This window comes from Panthera onca, chromosome D3 (genome assembly GCF_046562875.1).
Source record: "Panthera onca isolate mPanOnc1 chromosome D3, mPanOnc1 haplotype 2, whole genome shotgun sequence".
Taxonomy (NCBI): Eukaryota; Metazoa; Chordata; class Mammalia; order Carnivora; family Felidae; genus Panthera; species Panthera onca.
In genome coordinates this window covers 53,929,186-53,946,572 of record NC_138350.1, presented here as the reverse complement: position 1 = coordinate 53,946,572, position 17,387 = coordinate 53,929,186, and the positions used below count along the sequence as shown (strand labels likewise).

The 17,387-nt window shown below is 35.0% G+C and overlaps 1 protein-coding gene across 6 annotated transcripts in view; it reads left to right on the top strand.

The window, feature by feature from the left end:
• CCDC178 (coiled-coil domain containing 178) overlaps positions 1-17,387 on the top strand; it is a 434,788-nt gene that overhangs the window by 133,165 nt on the left and 284,236 nt on the right. For all 6 annotated transcript variants that reach the window (XM_060613562.3, XM_060613563.3, XM_060613559.3 and 3 more), the window contains one exon: positions 16,218-16,401. In XM_060613562.3, the coding sequence (XP_060469545.3) occupies positions 16,218-16,401 (184 nt within the window). The remainder of the gene's footprint in view (positions 1-16,217; positions 16,402-17,387) is intronic.

Here is a 17,387-nt window from a genome sequence, read left to right as displayed (position 1 = left end):
AGAACTTGGGATTCAGAAAGGCAAAGTGTCTTTTTGAAGTTCTCACTGCTTAATACTACTGGCATTTGAAACTTGATTTTCTGTATTCAGATTCAGGATTTTTTTACCTTCTCTTATTTTTTTTTGTTTTGAAATTTAATGTGATTTCAATTTAACTGATGTTTAATAAATGTTCAAATATGCTTGACATATTACTCCAGTAATAACAATCCCAAATAGCAGCCTTAACATTAAAATGCAGTTGTCTTGGGGTACAGGTAAGATTGTGCTGAATTGCACTTTGACTTTGTGGCTAGAGCTTAGAGCAAGTGCTTGATCTGACTTGTGTGTCTGTCTCTGTGTGCATGTGTGTGCGTGTGTGTGTGTGCACATGAACACACATTTTTATGTGGCAGGCAGGTAGGAACAAACACTGAGGGTAGGGAACTAAGTTTCGACTCTGCTGAAGACCATGGAAATGCACCAAAGAAGCTGTATGGTCAGATTCTCTTTTAAAGATATCACTTTGGTGGTAATTGAATGAGTTAAGCTTTGAATAACTGGTTTGATGGTGGTACCAGATAGTAACTTGGGAAATATACGGAGGAAAAACAGAAAGGTTGGAGGGAAGATGTTGATATGTTTGGTTTGGAATTGCGTATGGCATGATTCAAGTGTACGTGTCTAGATATCACTCTGACGGATAGGTCTGAAATTGAGGGAAGATGTTCATGGAGATGGAAGTTCCATGTTAAATGTAGAAGTGCTTTAAATTGGCAAGCAAATTTTTCTACGTCTACTCCATTTACTGCTTGAAAATTAGAATTTTTATGAGGTAGAAATTTTGTGGGATAAATTATAACACCAAGTTTTCTATCAGTATAAGGTAGAGTTTCCTCCATATCTGATAGGGTAGAATCAAGAAATATTAATGGCCTCTGTAAACTCTTATCAACTAACAAAAACTGCTTTCCCATTAATTAGAAAACGAAATCTAAATTCAACAAAAATGAAGAAAGTACCAAATATGTTTGACATTTATTAAAATTTATCTTACTTATTTTTAAAACTTTTCCAGATTTATTGAAGTATAACTGAGAAATATAATGTATATATATTTAAGTTGTGCAAAATGATAGATTTTTAATTAAGGTTTTATTTTTTTAAGAGCAGATAGGGTCACAGGAAAATTGAGGAGAATATATAGATATTTCTCATATACCCCTGGTCCCTGTACATGCACGGCCTCCCCCATGATCAACATCCTTCACCACAGTGGTATATTTAGTACAATTGATGAGCCTACACTGACAGAAAATATTACCCAAAGTCCGCAATTTACATCAGTGTTAACTCTTGGTGTTGTACATTCTAGGGTATTATGCAGTAATACCCTAGTAATGCAGTAATAATGGTATTATACAGAGTATTTTCATTGTCCTGACGTCCTCTATGCTCTGTCTACTCATTCTTCCATTCCTCCCATCCAAACTGTGACAGCCACTAGTTTTTTATTGTCTTCATAGTTTTGCCTTTTTTTCAGAATGTCATATAGTTGTAATCATATAGTATGTAGCCTTTTCAATTGGATTCTTTCACTAACTAATATCCATTTAAAGTTCCTTTATGTGATTCATGGCTCATTTTTTATAGCACCAAATAATATTCTGTATCTGGGTATACCACAGTTTAAGCATTCACCTACTGAAGAGCATCTTGGTTGCTTCCAAGTTTTGGCAGTTATAAATAAAGCCACTATAAATATTTGCGTGTAGGTTTTTGCATGGGCAAAAGTCTTCAACTCCTTTGGGTAAATACCAACAAACAATTGCTGGATCATATGATAAGAATATGTTTGGTTTTGTAGGAAACTGCCAAACTGCCTTCCATAGGGGCTGTATTATTTTGCAATCCCAGTAGCAATGAATGAGAGTTCCTGTTGATTCACATCCTCACCAGCATTTGGTGTTGTCAGTGTTCTACATTTGACCATTCTAATAGGTGTGTAGTGATATCTTCTTGTTGTTTTGATTTGCATTTCCTTTAATGGCATATGATTTGAAGAATCTTTTCATATACTTATTTGATATTGTTCATATACTCATCTTCTTTGATGAGGTGTCCATTAAGGTCTTTGACCCATTTTTAAATTGGATTTTTTTTTCCCTCTGTTGACTTTTCAGAGTATTTCATATGCTTTGTACAACAGGTCTTTATTAGATGTGTCATTTATAAATAGTTTCTCCCAGTTTGTGGCTTCTCAATTTTTTGACCTTGGCTTTCACAGAGCCAAAGGTTTTAATTTTAACAAAGTCCAGCTTATCAATTAATTTTTCCATGGGTTGTGCTTTGGTATTGTGTCTAACAAACTATTGCCATATCCAAGCTCACCTAAGTTTTATCCTATGTTATCTTCAGGGATTTTATAGTTTGCATTTTACATTTAGGTCTATGATCCATTTTGAGTTAATTTTTATGAAAGAGGTAAGGTCCCTGTTTAGCTTTATTTTTTTTGTCTGTGGATGTCCAGTCGTTCCAACACCATTTGTTGAAAATATGATCTTTGCCCCACTGTATTGCCTTTGCTTCTTTGTCAAACATCATTTGGCTCCATTTCTGTGGGTTATACACGATACATTATAAGAGATACAGACAATAATATAAAGGTCAATTGTTTTTATTATTTAATGGTTAACAGAAATAGCGTCGTGTATCTTTATTTTTACTTTACGCAGTGATTTTATAGTCTCTTGTTTATGACTAGTAGACTAATAATATAACCATATGCTTATGACTGCCTTTATAATCAATATTTGTACTTAAAGAAAATGTAGACCTAAAAATCAAATGTATGTTTGCAAGTGTGTGCATGTGTTTGTCCATGTGTGTGTGTTTGAGTGTCCTGAACACCTGCTTTATATGAAATACTGTTTAAGTGCTGGGGATATCATTTAAACTTACATTCTGCTACACAGATACTAAATATTTGATAAATTTCCAAAAATTCAGTCACCGATACTCTTGGGAGGAAGAAAAAAAATGGATAATGTGCTAGAGTGACCGGGCCAGTGAAGAATTGGGACCTCTGCTTTAGCAATGACCTCCAAGGACACTGCTGTCTCTTGAATTGAGACTTTAATGAAGAAGCTTTGCCAGCCTTGAGCTGTTCCAGGAAAGAAGTTGCCAAATAGAAGTAATGGAACACACAAAAGTCCTATGATGGATAAAAATTTCGTGTGTTCTGGAAACAGAATGGAGGCCACTGTTTCTGGAAAATTGTATGTGGGCAGAGTAATTCAAGGAGACGAATGTTGCAAGGCAGACAGGGCCCAGATAGTGCAAGCCTGTAAGTGGGTTGTGATAAAGGAATGTGGGTGAAACATCTAATGCATTTAAAGCATCTTACATCTTATTTTAGATCTATGGGCAGCTTACTGAAGGACGGACTTTGGTGCATATAGAAGGATGCCGGCTCTTTTGGTCACTCAGAAAAATTATAATGATGATATAGATCAAGGGTTTTTTTTCAATAAAAATGGTAATAGCTGAATTCAGATATATTTTAGAGGAAGTACCAATGGGATCTTTTGACAGATGGAATATAAAATGTGAGGGGGGAAAATCGTCAGGCTACTTGCTGAGGTAACAAGGGCTTGCGGAAAGTCTGAGGGGGATTTTGGAGAAGATATAATTATGTGTCTTCGGGCCATATTAAATTTCAGATTCTTATCAGCTCTTCAAATAGAAATGAGAAGTAAAAATTAGATAGATCTATAGCACAGAAATGAGGAGGACATAAATTTTGAGTCATAAAGTTAAACAAAAGGACAGGATACTATGTCTAAAAAAGAGTATGTAGATAAAAAAGTAATCAGAGTTTACTTTTCCTGCAACATTGATAATAAAGACTGTAAGACACTTATAAATGGAGCATAAATAGGATATACATCCTTTAAATGCCGCATTGTGCTGATGAAAAAGTAAAGGAAATCCTCAGAGGGCAATGCAAAATAATAATAATAGTAATAATAATAATAATAATAATAATAATAATGGAAAACCTGTAAGTTAAATTTTTAGTTGATATTTGGCTTCTCTAAAAATATGAATTGAAAAATGACTTTGCTGATCTTGGCAAACAGGGTGATTAAATTTTAGTGTCTTCAAATAATAGGCCATGGGCCATGGATCTGTGCAAGTAAGGGAACTGGGCAAAGTAAGACCATTTGAATGGGCAGAGCAGAAAACATATACCCACAAGCAAAGGCAGAGATAAGAAAGTGTGTCTGTCTAAGCCTGGAACCTGGGTAGGAAACAAGAGAATGGTGTGGCTATTTTTGACACTTGTTTGATGTTTTCATTTATACCATCTAGGTGATCTTGTAAGGCCCCAACCAAGAAATTATCACTTTAAAAAGTGATCTTACCTTGATAAATATTCTCTAGAGAAATAAACAGGCAGAGGCCACACAAGATTTTCTCAAATAAAGCTTTTAAATCTGACAGGGGTGCCTGGGTGGCTCAGTCGGTTAAACATCCCACTCTTGTTTTCCGCTCAAGTCATGATCCCTTGAGTTTGTGAGATTGATCCCTGCCTCTCGCTTCACGCTGACAGCATTGAGCCTGCTTGGGATTCTCTCTCTCTGCCCCTCACCCACTCGCACACATTCTCCCTCTCTCTCTCTCTCTCTCTCTCTCTCTCTCTCTCTCAATAAATAAACATTAAATGAAGATGACCTCACAAAATATGAAACAATAAGGGAAAATAGAACATGAATGAGAGCAGAAATAATCAGCAGTATATTTACACCCACAATAATTTCAAATGATAGTATTAGATTAAATCTGCCTAAGTAAGTTTAAAATGATTAAAGGGAACAAAACAAACTAATAGAACATTATCAAAACAGTTCAGGGAGGTTTGAAAATGAATTCACCAAAACTTGTAAAGCTTCAAAGTGGATTCATTTTGATTAAATATTGTATTAATTAAATACCAAATGCAGCTGGGGGAAAAAAAGAATCAGTGCCCTTGGAAACATGAAGAGGAACCCGGAATGCAGTACAGAGAGCAAAAGAGACAAAAATATGGAATAAATATTAAGTATTACGGAGAATAGAATGAGAAATAGAGAATGGGAAAGCAATATTCAAAAAGACAATGGCAGATAACAGTCTTTTGAACGTGAATCCTTAGATTCAGGCATCATGATAAATCCCAAGAAGATAAACTCAGAAAACGTTAATCTTCTTTATACTATAGGTTACCCATATTGGAAGGAACAGTTGAAGATATGATGCATTTTGTCAAATGTATTCTACAGTGCTAGTATCTGCAAACAGCTCTCCTGCCTCCTTAAATTTAAGTGGCAAATGGTACTTCCTCTTTAAGGCTAGCACGTCCATCGGTGCTCTTGATCTTAATACCTTTTGCCCTGTACAGGACATAGTTTATCCTTATAGCTTCTATTTCTGACCTCTTTGTTCATTACTTTCTTCCTTCAGGCTATATTCACCATTAACCCTCTTCCAGCCTAAAGTGAAGGCCTTGTCTTCATTCTAGTTTTATCTTTGGCAATCACACAGTAGTTCCCTTACATTCTCATTAAAATTTTCATGTAGTTAGCAATATTTGCTAGATTATTAACAGTATTTGCTTGACTGTTAATCACTTTTTGACACACAGCAGTCTGGCTTTTGAAACTCCAATGCTACCAAAATTTTCTTACTTAATTTAAAGACCACTACAACAATGAACATCTCCCTTTCTAAATTCACAGAGTGTTTTTTTCATGTTATTGCAATATCTTTTCCCCCCCCTATGTGAACCAAGCATTTGTGTCTAATGCCCTCTCTGATGCTATCTCTTTTTGAGATTCAGCATGTCACTCTCTTGGTTCTGCCTTTAACTCTATGAAGCTGTTCTCTCTAGGAATTCAACAGCAGCTCATTTATCTCTGCTTGTCTCTCATAGATGAGCTCAGAGTCCTAACTGCAGCCCTTGTACATCCTTGGTCTGCTCTCAATTCCAGAAATTGTATCTACTCTCATTATTTTAACATATGTCATATTTTTCTTCACTTCTTTTTTTTTTTTAATTTTTTTTTCAACGTTTTTTATTTATTTTTGGGACAGAGAGAGACAGAGCATGAACGGGGGAGGGGCAGAGAGAGAGGGAGACACAGAATCGGAAACAGGCTCCAGGCTCCGAGCCATCAGCCCAGAGCCTGACGCGGGGCTCGAACTCACGGACCGCGAGATCGTGACCTGGCTGAAGTCGGACGCTTAACCGACTGCGCCACCCAGGCGCCCCATCTTCACTTCTTAATCTCTATCCACGTCTTTTATTTCTCCTGATAGAATTGTTTTGGATACCTCCTCTCTCCTGCAATATCACATCTTGACACCGTTATCCACCAAGTTACTTACTTCAGGCATCATCCTATATGCCTCTCTGTCTGCTTATAGCCAGCATCCTGCCAACTTCTTTAAGTCTTTCTTGTAATTATTTTTTAATATTTACTTATTTTTGAGAGAGAGACACACACACAGTGTGAGCAGGAGAAGGGCAGACACAGAATTGGAAGCAAGCTCCAGGCTCTGAGCTGTCAGCACAGAACCCTATGCAGGGCTTGAACCCATGAACACGAGATCAGGACCTGAGCCGAAGTCGGACCCTTGACTGACTGAGCCACCCAGGTGCCCCAAGTCTGTCTTTTAAATGATCTTTCCTTTCTGTCTGTTTTAATTACCAATGACCTAAATCATGTGCTAATTGTCCCTTAATTGGAATATTAAAATGGGCTTCCAATTAGTCTACCTTACTCCAAGGTACTCTGAGGGCTCACCCTCAGATCTATCCTATACAGCATTACTGGTGCAAATTATCTACAAAGGATGAAATGTTATTTCTTTTCAGCATCTTAAAAAAGTTTGAGTCTCTCTACCAACTATAGGATAAAGTCTTGTCTCCCAGACTGATGGATTAGACACTTGAACCTGTTACCTGTACAACTTCAGACTCATCTTGCACCACTCCTTTGTGTGATCTCAATGTTGTAGCTTAGTAAAATACTAATATATCCAAACTCATATTATTTTAAACTTTAATCTTTGTCTCTGGTATTCCTCTGATTGAAATTCTCTTCCTTTTCCTTCTCTTCCTCCTCCTCTTTTTTCTGGCTTAAAAAAAAAAAACAAAAACATGATGAAGTGATCATTCATACAATAGCTCAGACATTAACTCTTCCCAGATGCTTTCCCTCTTAGTAACTTCCCCTATCCCCAAAATATGGTGGTATTAAGTACTTCTGTTTATTATTGTACTTATGATCGCACAGAGATGTATGTGTGTGTGTGTGTGTGTGTGTGTGTGTGTGTGTGTCTTTTTTCCTTCACGAGAATATAAATCGTGAGTTTAGTTTTAATTCATCTTTATATCCCAGTCACCTAGGGTAGCACTTGGTATGCAGTCAGTTCTCATAAGTATTCATTTAACTAACCCTCACTGATTGCATACACTTTTCTCCTAGGACTTGTCACACTATGTACAGTTACTGTTGGTTTGTTTATTTGTGTTTCCTCTTAGCTAAGCTCCTGGCTTTAGGCATTGTCTGTGCTTGTATGTGTCTGTGTACTTGTCTGTGTTTTTCTCAGTAGGTGTTAAATAAATCACATAATGAACTAATGAAAGCTGAATATAAAAATTTGTTATCCTTATTTCTTGCTTTGCTTCAGTATCTCTGTGCTCCTAATCTCCTTGCTGTATGTTTAATTCTAATGTCATTTGTGATATCTTATTTTGCTCCAAAGCAATATTAATGGTTATTTACCTTTTTTGTCTTTTTTTTCTCATTGTCTTCCATTTCATTAAACCAGATGTCACTGTAATGAAGATCCATGCTGTTACATACTTTTTAATTAGCAAAAAACTATTTATTAAATCACTTGTATATGTTGCTCAACATATATAAGTACAATGTATATATTATTCTCAATTTATTTAAGCTTAATCTTGATAACAACCTTAATGGTAGGTATTATTAAGCAAATTTTACATATAAGTAAATAGTGTATGAAAGCACCACCCCCCAATTACATTAAGGACAATCAGGATTTGAATGTAGGTCTGTCTGAATCCAAAATTTGTATTCTTTCTCAGAAATACTGCCTCTTTACCTTCATTGGTAAGTCTTGATTCCTGTATCTGGCATGTTACAGCAGACTATGGACATTACATTTACAACTTAGAAAATATGTCAAAAGTGTATTACTTTATTTAATTCTCCATCTGTATTTGGGTATACCCACTGCTTTCTCCAAAGAGCTCTGTTCTTAGTCTTTTAATTTTTTTCTTTTTTATTCTTCCATTACCCAAATCACTTTTCCCTTAATCCCAGCTTCTTTTTTCCTTAAGTCTAAAAATAATAATAAAAACTTTTAAAGCAAATCACTGACACTCATACATCTTTTGCATATCGTCATCAAAAATTTCCAAATTTGGACTGATACATATATTCTAAGATTCCTTTAGAATACCATCTCACTATTTGATGTCATTTCCAACTGTTACACTATTTGAATAAGTTACATAATTAATTCAATATATGATCTATTGCTCGTATATGGTTCATTTTAAAAATGGCAACACTGAAAGGTAGATGCCATATTTGTTAACAGACTTTGTTCATGACTCTGTGCATACAAATATTTGCAAGAGCTTTTGGTGATAATGATGCATAATTGTTTACCTTGTAGTACAGTGTGTAATTAGTAATTTTGTCTTTCAAATGAGCCAGCATCCTTTAGAAATGTAAAAAACCTTTTACAAATGGGACATTTGACTTGAGCAAACAACTTCACTTGATTACTTATTCATGTGATAGGCAGGCTTCAGCAACGTAAATCAAAGAAAATGAACTTGTTTAAGATGATTTGAAATTGATTAATTTGTATTTAGTTTGCTTGAAGTTAACTGTGTGGTATGAATTTCTGTATAGCTATTTTCTTACATCCAAGCTCTGTAAAATGTTCAGAATATCTACTCCTAATGCTCTACTGTTCCTCAAGCAAGACAGTGCCATTGTAACTGCACTGATCCAAAGATGGGGTTGATAATCGAGGGAAATGAGCAAAAAAGCTATTGAACACCATAAAGATTTCCTGGTATATTTTATAGAATGTGTTTATCAAGAGTTAACAGGGTAGTGATTTATTTGTGGAGATAGCAATTAGAATATTATTGAAGTTGTTAAATAGCCTGGAATACTTAGAATGAATCCACAGGGTACTGTGTCTTTCATACTCGCTTAGCTATATCTTACCAGCCTATTAATTTGAGTTGCTTTGCAGGAGTATAGAATATGATTTTTTTCAGCATTTAACAGCATGCTTTCCAATGAATATTCTTAAACTATTTTGCTTTTACTTTTTCAGCTATTGAAAGACAAAAAGCTGTATGCACCATTCAAAATTAACTACCAATGTTTTAGCCTACTTTAGACCTATTTGTAAGAAATTAAAATTTCACAAATAAATTACTCTTCCCATTTCTGTTCTCTCTCTCTCTCTCTCTCTCTCTCTCTCTCTCTCTCCAGAGGCAATCAAAACCCAAATTTGTCTGTGTTCAGTATGTGTAAGAACTTGGATTATCAATTTTTAGACCTCCGTATTCCCAACAGTCTTTTCTTCCATATCATATCAACCACCTTCTCTTACAATTTTACCCCTACATCTTCTCATTTCCAATAACAGAGTCACCTCCTGGTTTCAGTTTTAAGAATCTACTCTCTCACAGCTGACACCTCTCTTTCCAGCTTACTTACTCTACGAGTACCCTCACTCCATTATTTGACACTTTAAGATGATCAGTCTGTTATCCCTACTAGATGTGTATATCCTACCTTCTTGTCCTTCCTTCTCTTCTCACAGAACCTAGTTATATCTGACTAAAAATAACCCTTCATTTAAATCACCTTCAAGTTTTATTTCTGTGACTTGAAAAGCCCTATCATTGAACTGAAGCAGGATCCAAACAGCGGCATGTGGCTACAGTAAGACACAGCTGAGATTAATTAATCTCACCATGGGTGGATCCTGTTTTGGTGGGCCCTAAATGTTATAGAATGTGAGATCTCTTTCTGAAAAAAAATATAAGCTTATGAATACCGAATTCCCACAACCAATTCAGTGCCACTTGACAAAGGGTAAATTATATTAGAAAAAGAAAATAATAAATTTTGGTTAGAATATATTATTTTCACAAACTTTATTCAAAAATGTACAACCATGTGAAATGCCGTTACACACTCAAAGGACTTCACAAGGGGTTGGGGTCAGTTAGAGACCCTCATATTTAAGCTTCATTAGCACTGCAATAAATTTGCTGCCGAGTAGAACTTAAAGTATGTGACTATGAATCTCAAGTGACATTCAGCACTACCAAAAAATTTTTAGAGTGTCCAGTTTTCCTGACCCCTATTTCACATCTTCTCATGCTCTTCACTCCTAATACCCACATCACCCTCATTTTATTTATTTATTTATTTATTTATTTATTTATTTATTCATTCATTCATTCATTCATTCTTTCAAGTTTTTATTTAAATTCTAGTTAGTTAACATACAGTGTAATATTGGTTTCAGGAGTAGAATCTAATGATTCATCACTAACTACAACACCCAGAGTTTATCAGTAGTGCCCTCCTTATTCTCATTTTAACACTAATAATCTTTTCAAAACTTAATAGAGAATACAGATGCAGTCAAATGAGAATTAACCTCTTTTTCTTGCCAGCCTATTTGCATCTGTCTTTACATACTCTATATTCTCCTGTATTAAATCTAATAATGGAAGCAGCTCTTACAGTGGAGTTCCCATCACCCACACACTTTCCAGGAGGATGCCATTCCCTTTTACATACTCGGGCTTTGTAGCTACAGTTATTTCCTCTTTCCTGTGAACTATTATTACTTCTCTCTAATAGCATACGAACATTACATAATATTGCTCATCTTAGGAAAGAAGCAAACTCAAGATAAAATAGAGCTCTAAATCCCAGCTCTACCCTTCTGTTCTTTATAGCAAATCTTAATTAAAGTGAACATTCCTGTTCCCATAAACTCACATTCTGTTTTCTATTCAATCCATTCAAATAAGAAATTTCTCAAAGGACCCTATTCTAGATCTAAAGTCATATTTTAAAGTTAATTTAAAGGTACTTTCATGTTTTATTTAGTTTTTTAAAAATTATATGTACTTAAAGTTTACCTCATGATGATTTGATATACATAGTGAAATGATTACTAGAGTCAAGCTAATTAGCGTACCATCTTCTCACATAGTTAACGTGTGTGTTTGTGTGTGTGTGTGTGTGTGTAATGAGAGCACCTGAAATCTGCTCTTTTATCAAACTCCAAGTGTTTGATACCATAATTTATGTAGTCATCATCTCATACATTAGATCTCTAAATTTATCAACCATTTATTGAGTTTTGCTTGATAATATATCTGATGGCATTTGGGTTATCATTTCATGTAGGTAATCTGTTTTTTCTCTTGGAAAACTTATGAATTTTCTCTTCCCATTTCAGAGTACTGAAACTTTACAATTCCATGTCTGGGGGTGTGTGTACTTCTCTGCGTTTAATATATCTAGTTTAACATTATGTAAGACTTTTCATTTTAGTGACCCATGTTGGCTTTTAGTACTGGAAATTTTTCAGATATAATTTTGTTATATATACTTCCTTTATATTTTTTTGTTTATTTATTTTTGAGAGAGCGTGCATGAATAGGGTAGAGGAAGGGAGAGAGAGGGACAGAGGATTTGAAGCGGGCTCTGCTCTGACAGCAGAGAGCCTGATGCGGGGCTCAAACTCACAAACTGTGGGATCATGACCCAAGCTGAAGTCAGACGCTCAACTGACCCAGCCACCCAGGCTCCCCTTCCTCTCTATTTTTAAAAAAATTTTTCAGCTTTATTGAAACATGTTTGACATAATTCTATATATTTGAGGTGTAAAATGTGATGATTTGATACATATGTACTTTGTGATGTAATTACCACCCATCAATCATTTTCTGTAATTACTGTGTTATTCTCTTGTGGTGAATATGATTAAGGTCTATACACTTAGCACATTTCAAGTAAGCAACACAATATTTTTAACTGTAGTTGCCATATTATACACTAGGTCCTCAGAGATTATTTATCTTACAACTGAAGGCTTACACCTTGACCACTGTCCTTCCCATTTCCATCACCACTCAGCCCTTGTTAAACATCATTCCACTGTTTTTATGAATTCATTTTTGTTGTTAATGATTTCAGATTCCACATATAAGTGAGATTACATAGCATTTATCTTTCTCTGTCTGGCTTGTATCACTGGACATAACTGTCCTGTAAGTCCATCCATCTTGTTGCAAATGACGGGATTCATTCATTGTTCCTTGTAACTGAATAGTATCCCGTATATATGTGGAATTTTCTTTATTTATCCATTGATAGTTTGTTTCCATATACTGGCTATTATGAATCATGCTGCAATGAACATAGGAGTGCAGATATCTCTTCAAGAAATTGATTTTGTGATTTTGTTTCTTCAGCTATATATGTAGAAGTGAATGTTGGATCAATATGGCAGTTTTGTTTTCAATTTTTTGGAGAACCCCTAGACTGTGACCCATAATGGGTATACCATTTTACATTCCCACCAACAGTATACAAGAGTTCCCTTTCTCCACATCCTTGGAGCATTTTCTGTCTTTTTGATAAAAGCCATCCTAACTGATGGGAGGTGGTATCTCATTGCGTTTTTGAATTGCATTTCCTTGGAGATAGTGATGTTGAGCATCTTTTTCACGTAGTTGCCATTTTTATGTCTTTGGGAAAAATGTCTATTCAGGTCCTTTGCCCATTCTTTAGTTGAGTATTTTAGATTTTACCTACTGAGCTATATAATTTCCTTATATATTTGGGATATTAATGTCTTACCACATATGGTTTGAAATATATTTTCTTTCATTAAGTAGGTTGCCTTTTCAATTTGTTGATTTTTTTTTCTGTGCAGTAGGTTTTTAATTCGATGTTATCCCACTTGTTGATTTTTTACTTTGTTTCCGGTGCTTTTGGTGTCAAAAGGCAAAGCATAATTGCCAAGACAAATGTCAAGGAGACTTTTCACTGTGTTTCTTCTGGGAGTTTTATAGTTTTAGCTTTTGCATTTAATTCCTTAATCCTTTTCAATTTAATTTTTGTCAGTGGTATAAGATAAGGGTCCAGTTTCATTCTTTTGCATGTAGCTACCCAGTTTTCCCAACACCATTTACTGAAGAGATGATTCTTTCTCCATTGTGTGTTGTTGGCATCCTTGTCAAAGTTTTTTGTTTTTTTTTTTTGTTTTGTTTTTTTTTGTTTTTTTTTTTTTCTGGGTTCTTCATTGTGTTCTACTGGTTTGTGTGTCTGTTTGTCATGCCAGTACCATACTGCTTTGATTACTATAGTTTGTAATACTATTTGAAATAAGGAAGGGTGATACCTCCAGCTTTGTTCTTCTTTTCTCAAGATTGCTTTGGATTTTTGGGGTATTTTGTGGCTCTATACAAATATTAGGATTTTTTTTCTGTCTCTGTGAAAAATGCCTTTGGAATTTTCATAGAGATTGCATTGAATCTCTAGATTGCTTTGGGCAGCATAAACATTTTAACATTATTAATTATACCAATCCATGAACACAGGATATCCTTCCATAGCTTTGCCTTCCTAAATCTCTTTCATCAATGTTTTATGTTCAGTGTCAGTGTATGGATCTTTCTTTCACATCCTTGATTAAATTTATTCCTACATATTTTATTATTTTTGATGCTGTTGTAAATGAGATTGTTTTAATTTTTTTATATAGTTCATTGTTAGTATATAGAAAGGCAGCAGATATTTGTATATAGATTTTGTTTTCTGCAGCTTTACTGAATTTATGTATTAGTTCTAATAGTTTTTTTTTTTTTTTGATGGAGGTTTTAAGGTTCTTTCTTTTTTTTTTTTAATTTTAACGTTTATTTATTTTTGAGACAGAGAGAGACAGAGCATGAATGGGAGAGGGGCAGAGAGAGGGAGACACAGAATCTGAAACAGGCTCCAGGCTCTGAGCTGTCAGCACAGAGCCCAACGCGGAGCTTGAACTCACAGACCGCGAGATCATGACCTGAGCCGAAGCTGGCCGCTCAACCAACTGAGCCACCCAGGCGCCCCTAAGGTTCTTTCTATATAAGATCATGTCATCTGCAATCAGGAAATTTTAGCTATTCCTTTCTGATTTGGATACCTTTTACTTCTTTTTCTTGCCTAAATACTCTGAGACTTCTAGTACTATGTTGAATAGATATGGTTAAGAGTGGGCACCTTTGGCTTTTTTCTCATGTTAGAAGAAAAATCTTCAGCTTTTTATAGAGTATGATGTTAACTGTGGACTTGTTATTCATACACGGCCTTTATTATGTTAAAGTACACTCCCTCTATATACAATTTTTGAGAGTTTTTATCATGAATTGATGTTGAATTTTGTCAAATACTTTGTCTGCATCTATTGAGATTATCACATTTTTATCCTTGATTCTACTAAAGTGGTGTATCACATTTATTGATTTATGTATTTGAACCTAATTTGTTGTTGAATTCAGATTGATAGGATTTTGTTGAAGATCTATATTTTGCTGCATCTATATTGATCAGGGATATTGGTCTATAATTTTCTTTTCTTATAATGTCTTCATCTGGCTTTGGTATCAAGGTAATACTGGTCTCTTAAATTGAGTTTGGAAGCTTTCCATCCTCTTCAGTTTTTTAGAAGAGTTTGAGAACAGTTGGCATTAATTATTCTTTAAATGTTTGGTAGAACTCATCAATAAAGCTATCAGGTTGAGTGTTTTTTTAATTAGGAGTTTTTGATTACTGGTTCAGTTTTCCTATTCATTATTGGCCTGTTCAGATTGTCTAATTTTTCATGATTCAGTCTTGGTAGATTGTGTGTTTCTAGGAATGTATTTCTTCTAGGGTATCCAATTTGTTGGCATATAATTATTCCTAGTAGTTTGTATTTCTAAGTTGTCAGTTGTAATGTGGCCCTTTTTATTTCTGATTTTATTTATGTGAGTTTTCTCTTTCTTTTTTTCGTGTAAAGTTTTGTCAGCTTTGTTTACATATGTTTTAAAAACCATGCTTTTTTGTTGTTGATCTCTTCTATAGTTTTTGGTTTAATGCAATTGTTTCAGTTCTGATTGTTGTTATTGCTTCTCTTCTCCTAACTCTGGGCTTAGTTTGTTCTTATTTTTCTAGGTCTTTGAGATGTAAAGTTATGTGGTTTGAAATCTTTCCTTTTTCTTAATGGAGGCATTCGTTATTATCAACTTCCCTTTAGAACTGCTTTTTGTATGTTGTGTTTCTATTTTCATTCATTTCATTTTTAAAAAAATTTCTTCTTTTCCTACTGGTTGAGTTCTCAGTCTCTTGTCTTTTCTTCCCAATCATAGTTCGTACCTTTCTATAAACCTATAGACTTCAATAGTAAGTTGGTGCTTTCACAAACAAGTACAACTCAAAAACCCCTGCTGTGATGCAGTGGACCTTGCCCAGGTAGCACATCTGGTGGAATACCTTTGGCTAGTTTCTTAGTTACCTCACTTGTGAATGTATGCTTTTTACATTGTATGCCTCAGTGTGTGTATCTGAAAAAGTTGGTATCCAATCTTAAAATGATATTAATGTCTTCACTCTTTTCTTCTATTGACTCTTTTCCTTAGCTGGGGGTTTTCTTTTTGAATGCTTTTAGTTTTTGGTTTTCTTTTGTTTCTCTTTTTCATGGACTGGATTTTTCTCATACTTGATTATTATTAATACTAATTTATATAAGATTAGAAAGAATGGATTGTTTTAGAAGGAAGGGATGAATGTTCTGAAAACTGAGCATTTGAGGTACCTGCCTTTCTTATTGATACACTTATCCTTCTGAGATTGAGCACAGCCTGACAATTAAGAGCAGCCAACAGGAAAAGCAGGAAAATAAATGGAATTTGGGGTCATATTTTTTATATTCAAGATTTAGTTAAGTATCTGGTTATTTTATATTTTAGGCAACATAAAATATGACTTTGTTGCTTTTTTACTACTATTAAATATATTTGCCTCAATATATACCTTCTTGGAATAATCTTGTCAATCCTTTTGCTTTGTTTTTTATAGTATAAGAAAAAAATCAGAGTTTGAGTCTGAAATCCAATCTTTGATGAAACTAAGGGGAAAAAATGATGAATTTATTAAGCAACTCTACAGGGAAGCTTATCACCTTGGTGCTGTTTTCCACCTAACCAAATTTAAAACAGAGGAATTAGAGGACAAAATAGCAGAAGTGAGAAGAAAATTCAAGGTTTGTATCTTTGTGTTCTTCTAAGTTGTAAAAAAAAGGGGGGGGTGATTAACCTGAATTTTATTGATTTATTGATGATAATTTGATTTTAATTTAAACTATACTAGTCTTTTAAAACAAATTCCTCCTTCTGGTAAATCTGAATAAAATCATTTGTCTTCAGAGGCCCAGAATAAATAGAAGAGAAATGAGGCTCAGTGTAGCTAACCAACACTTACGTCTGCTTTTTGCTCTTACTGACTTTAAACTACCTTGGTCACCAGAATAGTGGTGCTTGGTTTAAACTCATCCTGTATATATACTGTATAAGAGTTCTTGCCTATGGTTGGAAGAAGGGATGCTGGGAAGTGCCCTTGCACCCTGTGTAATATAAGAAAAGGGAGGCCTGCAAGTTACTGAATTCCTGAGTACCACATAATTAGTAGACCACAGTGCTGTGGAAAGAACTGCTCATAGGCCTCAAACCTATTCCTAAGTGAGAAATATGATAAATAGTCACTCCATGCCATTTGGCATAGACACTGGCAAAGGCTACTCATTTTGCCACGTGTAAGGGGCCACTTTATGTTTGTTTGTTTATTTATTTATTTATTTATTTTTAATTTAATTTGTTATCCAGTTGGCTAACATACAGTGTATACCCTGTGCTCTTGGTTTGGGGGCTAGATTCCCGTGATTCATCGCTTACATACAACACCTAGTGCTCATCCCACCAAGTGCCCTTCACCAATTTTCCCCTCTCTGCCCCCCACCATCAACCCTCAGTTTGGTCTCTGTATTTAAGAGTCTCTTATGGGGGCGCCTGGGTGGCTCAGTCAGTTGAGTGTCCGACTTCAGCTCAGGTCATGATCTCACAGTTTGTGGGTTTGAGCCCTGTGTTGAGCTCTGTGCTGACAGCTCAGAGCCTGGAGCCTGCTTCGGATTCTGTGTCTCCCTCTCTCTCTGCCCCTCCCCCACTCACGCTCTCTCTCTGTCTCAAAAATAAA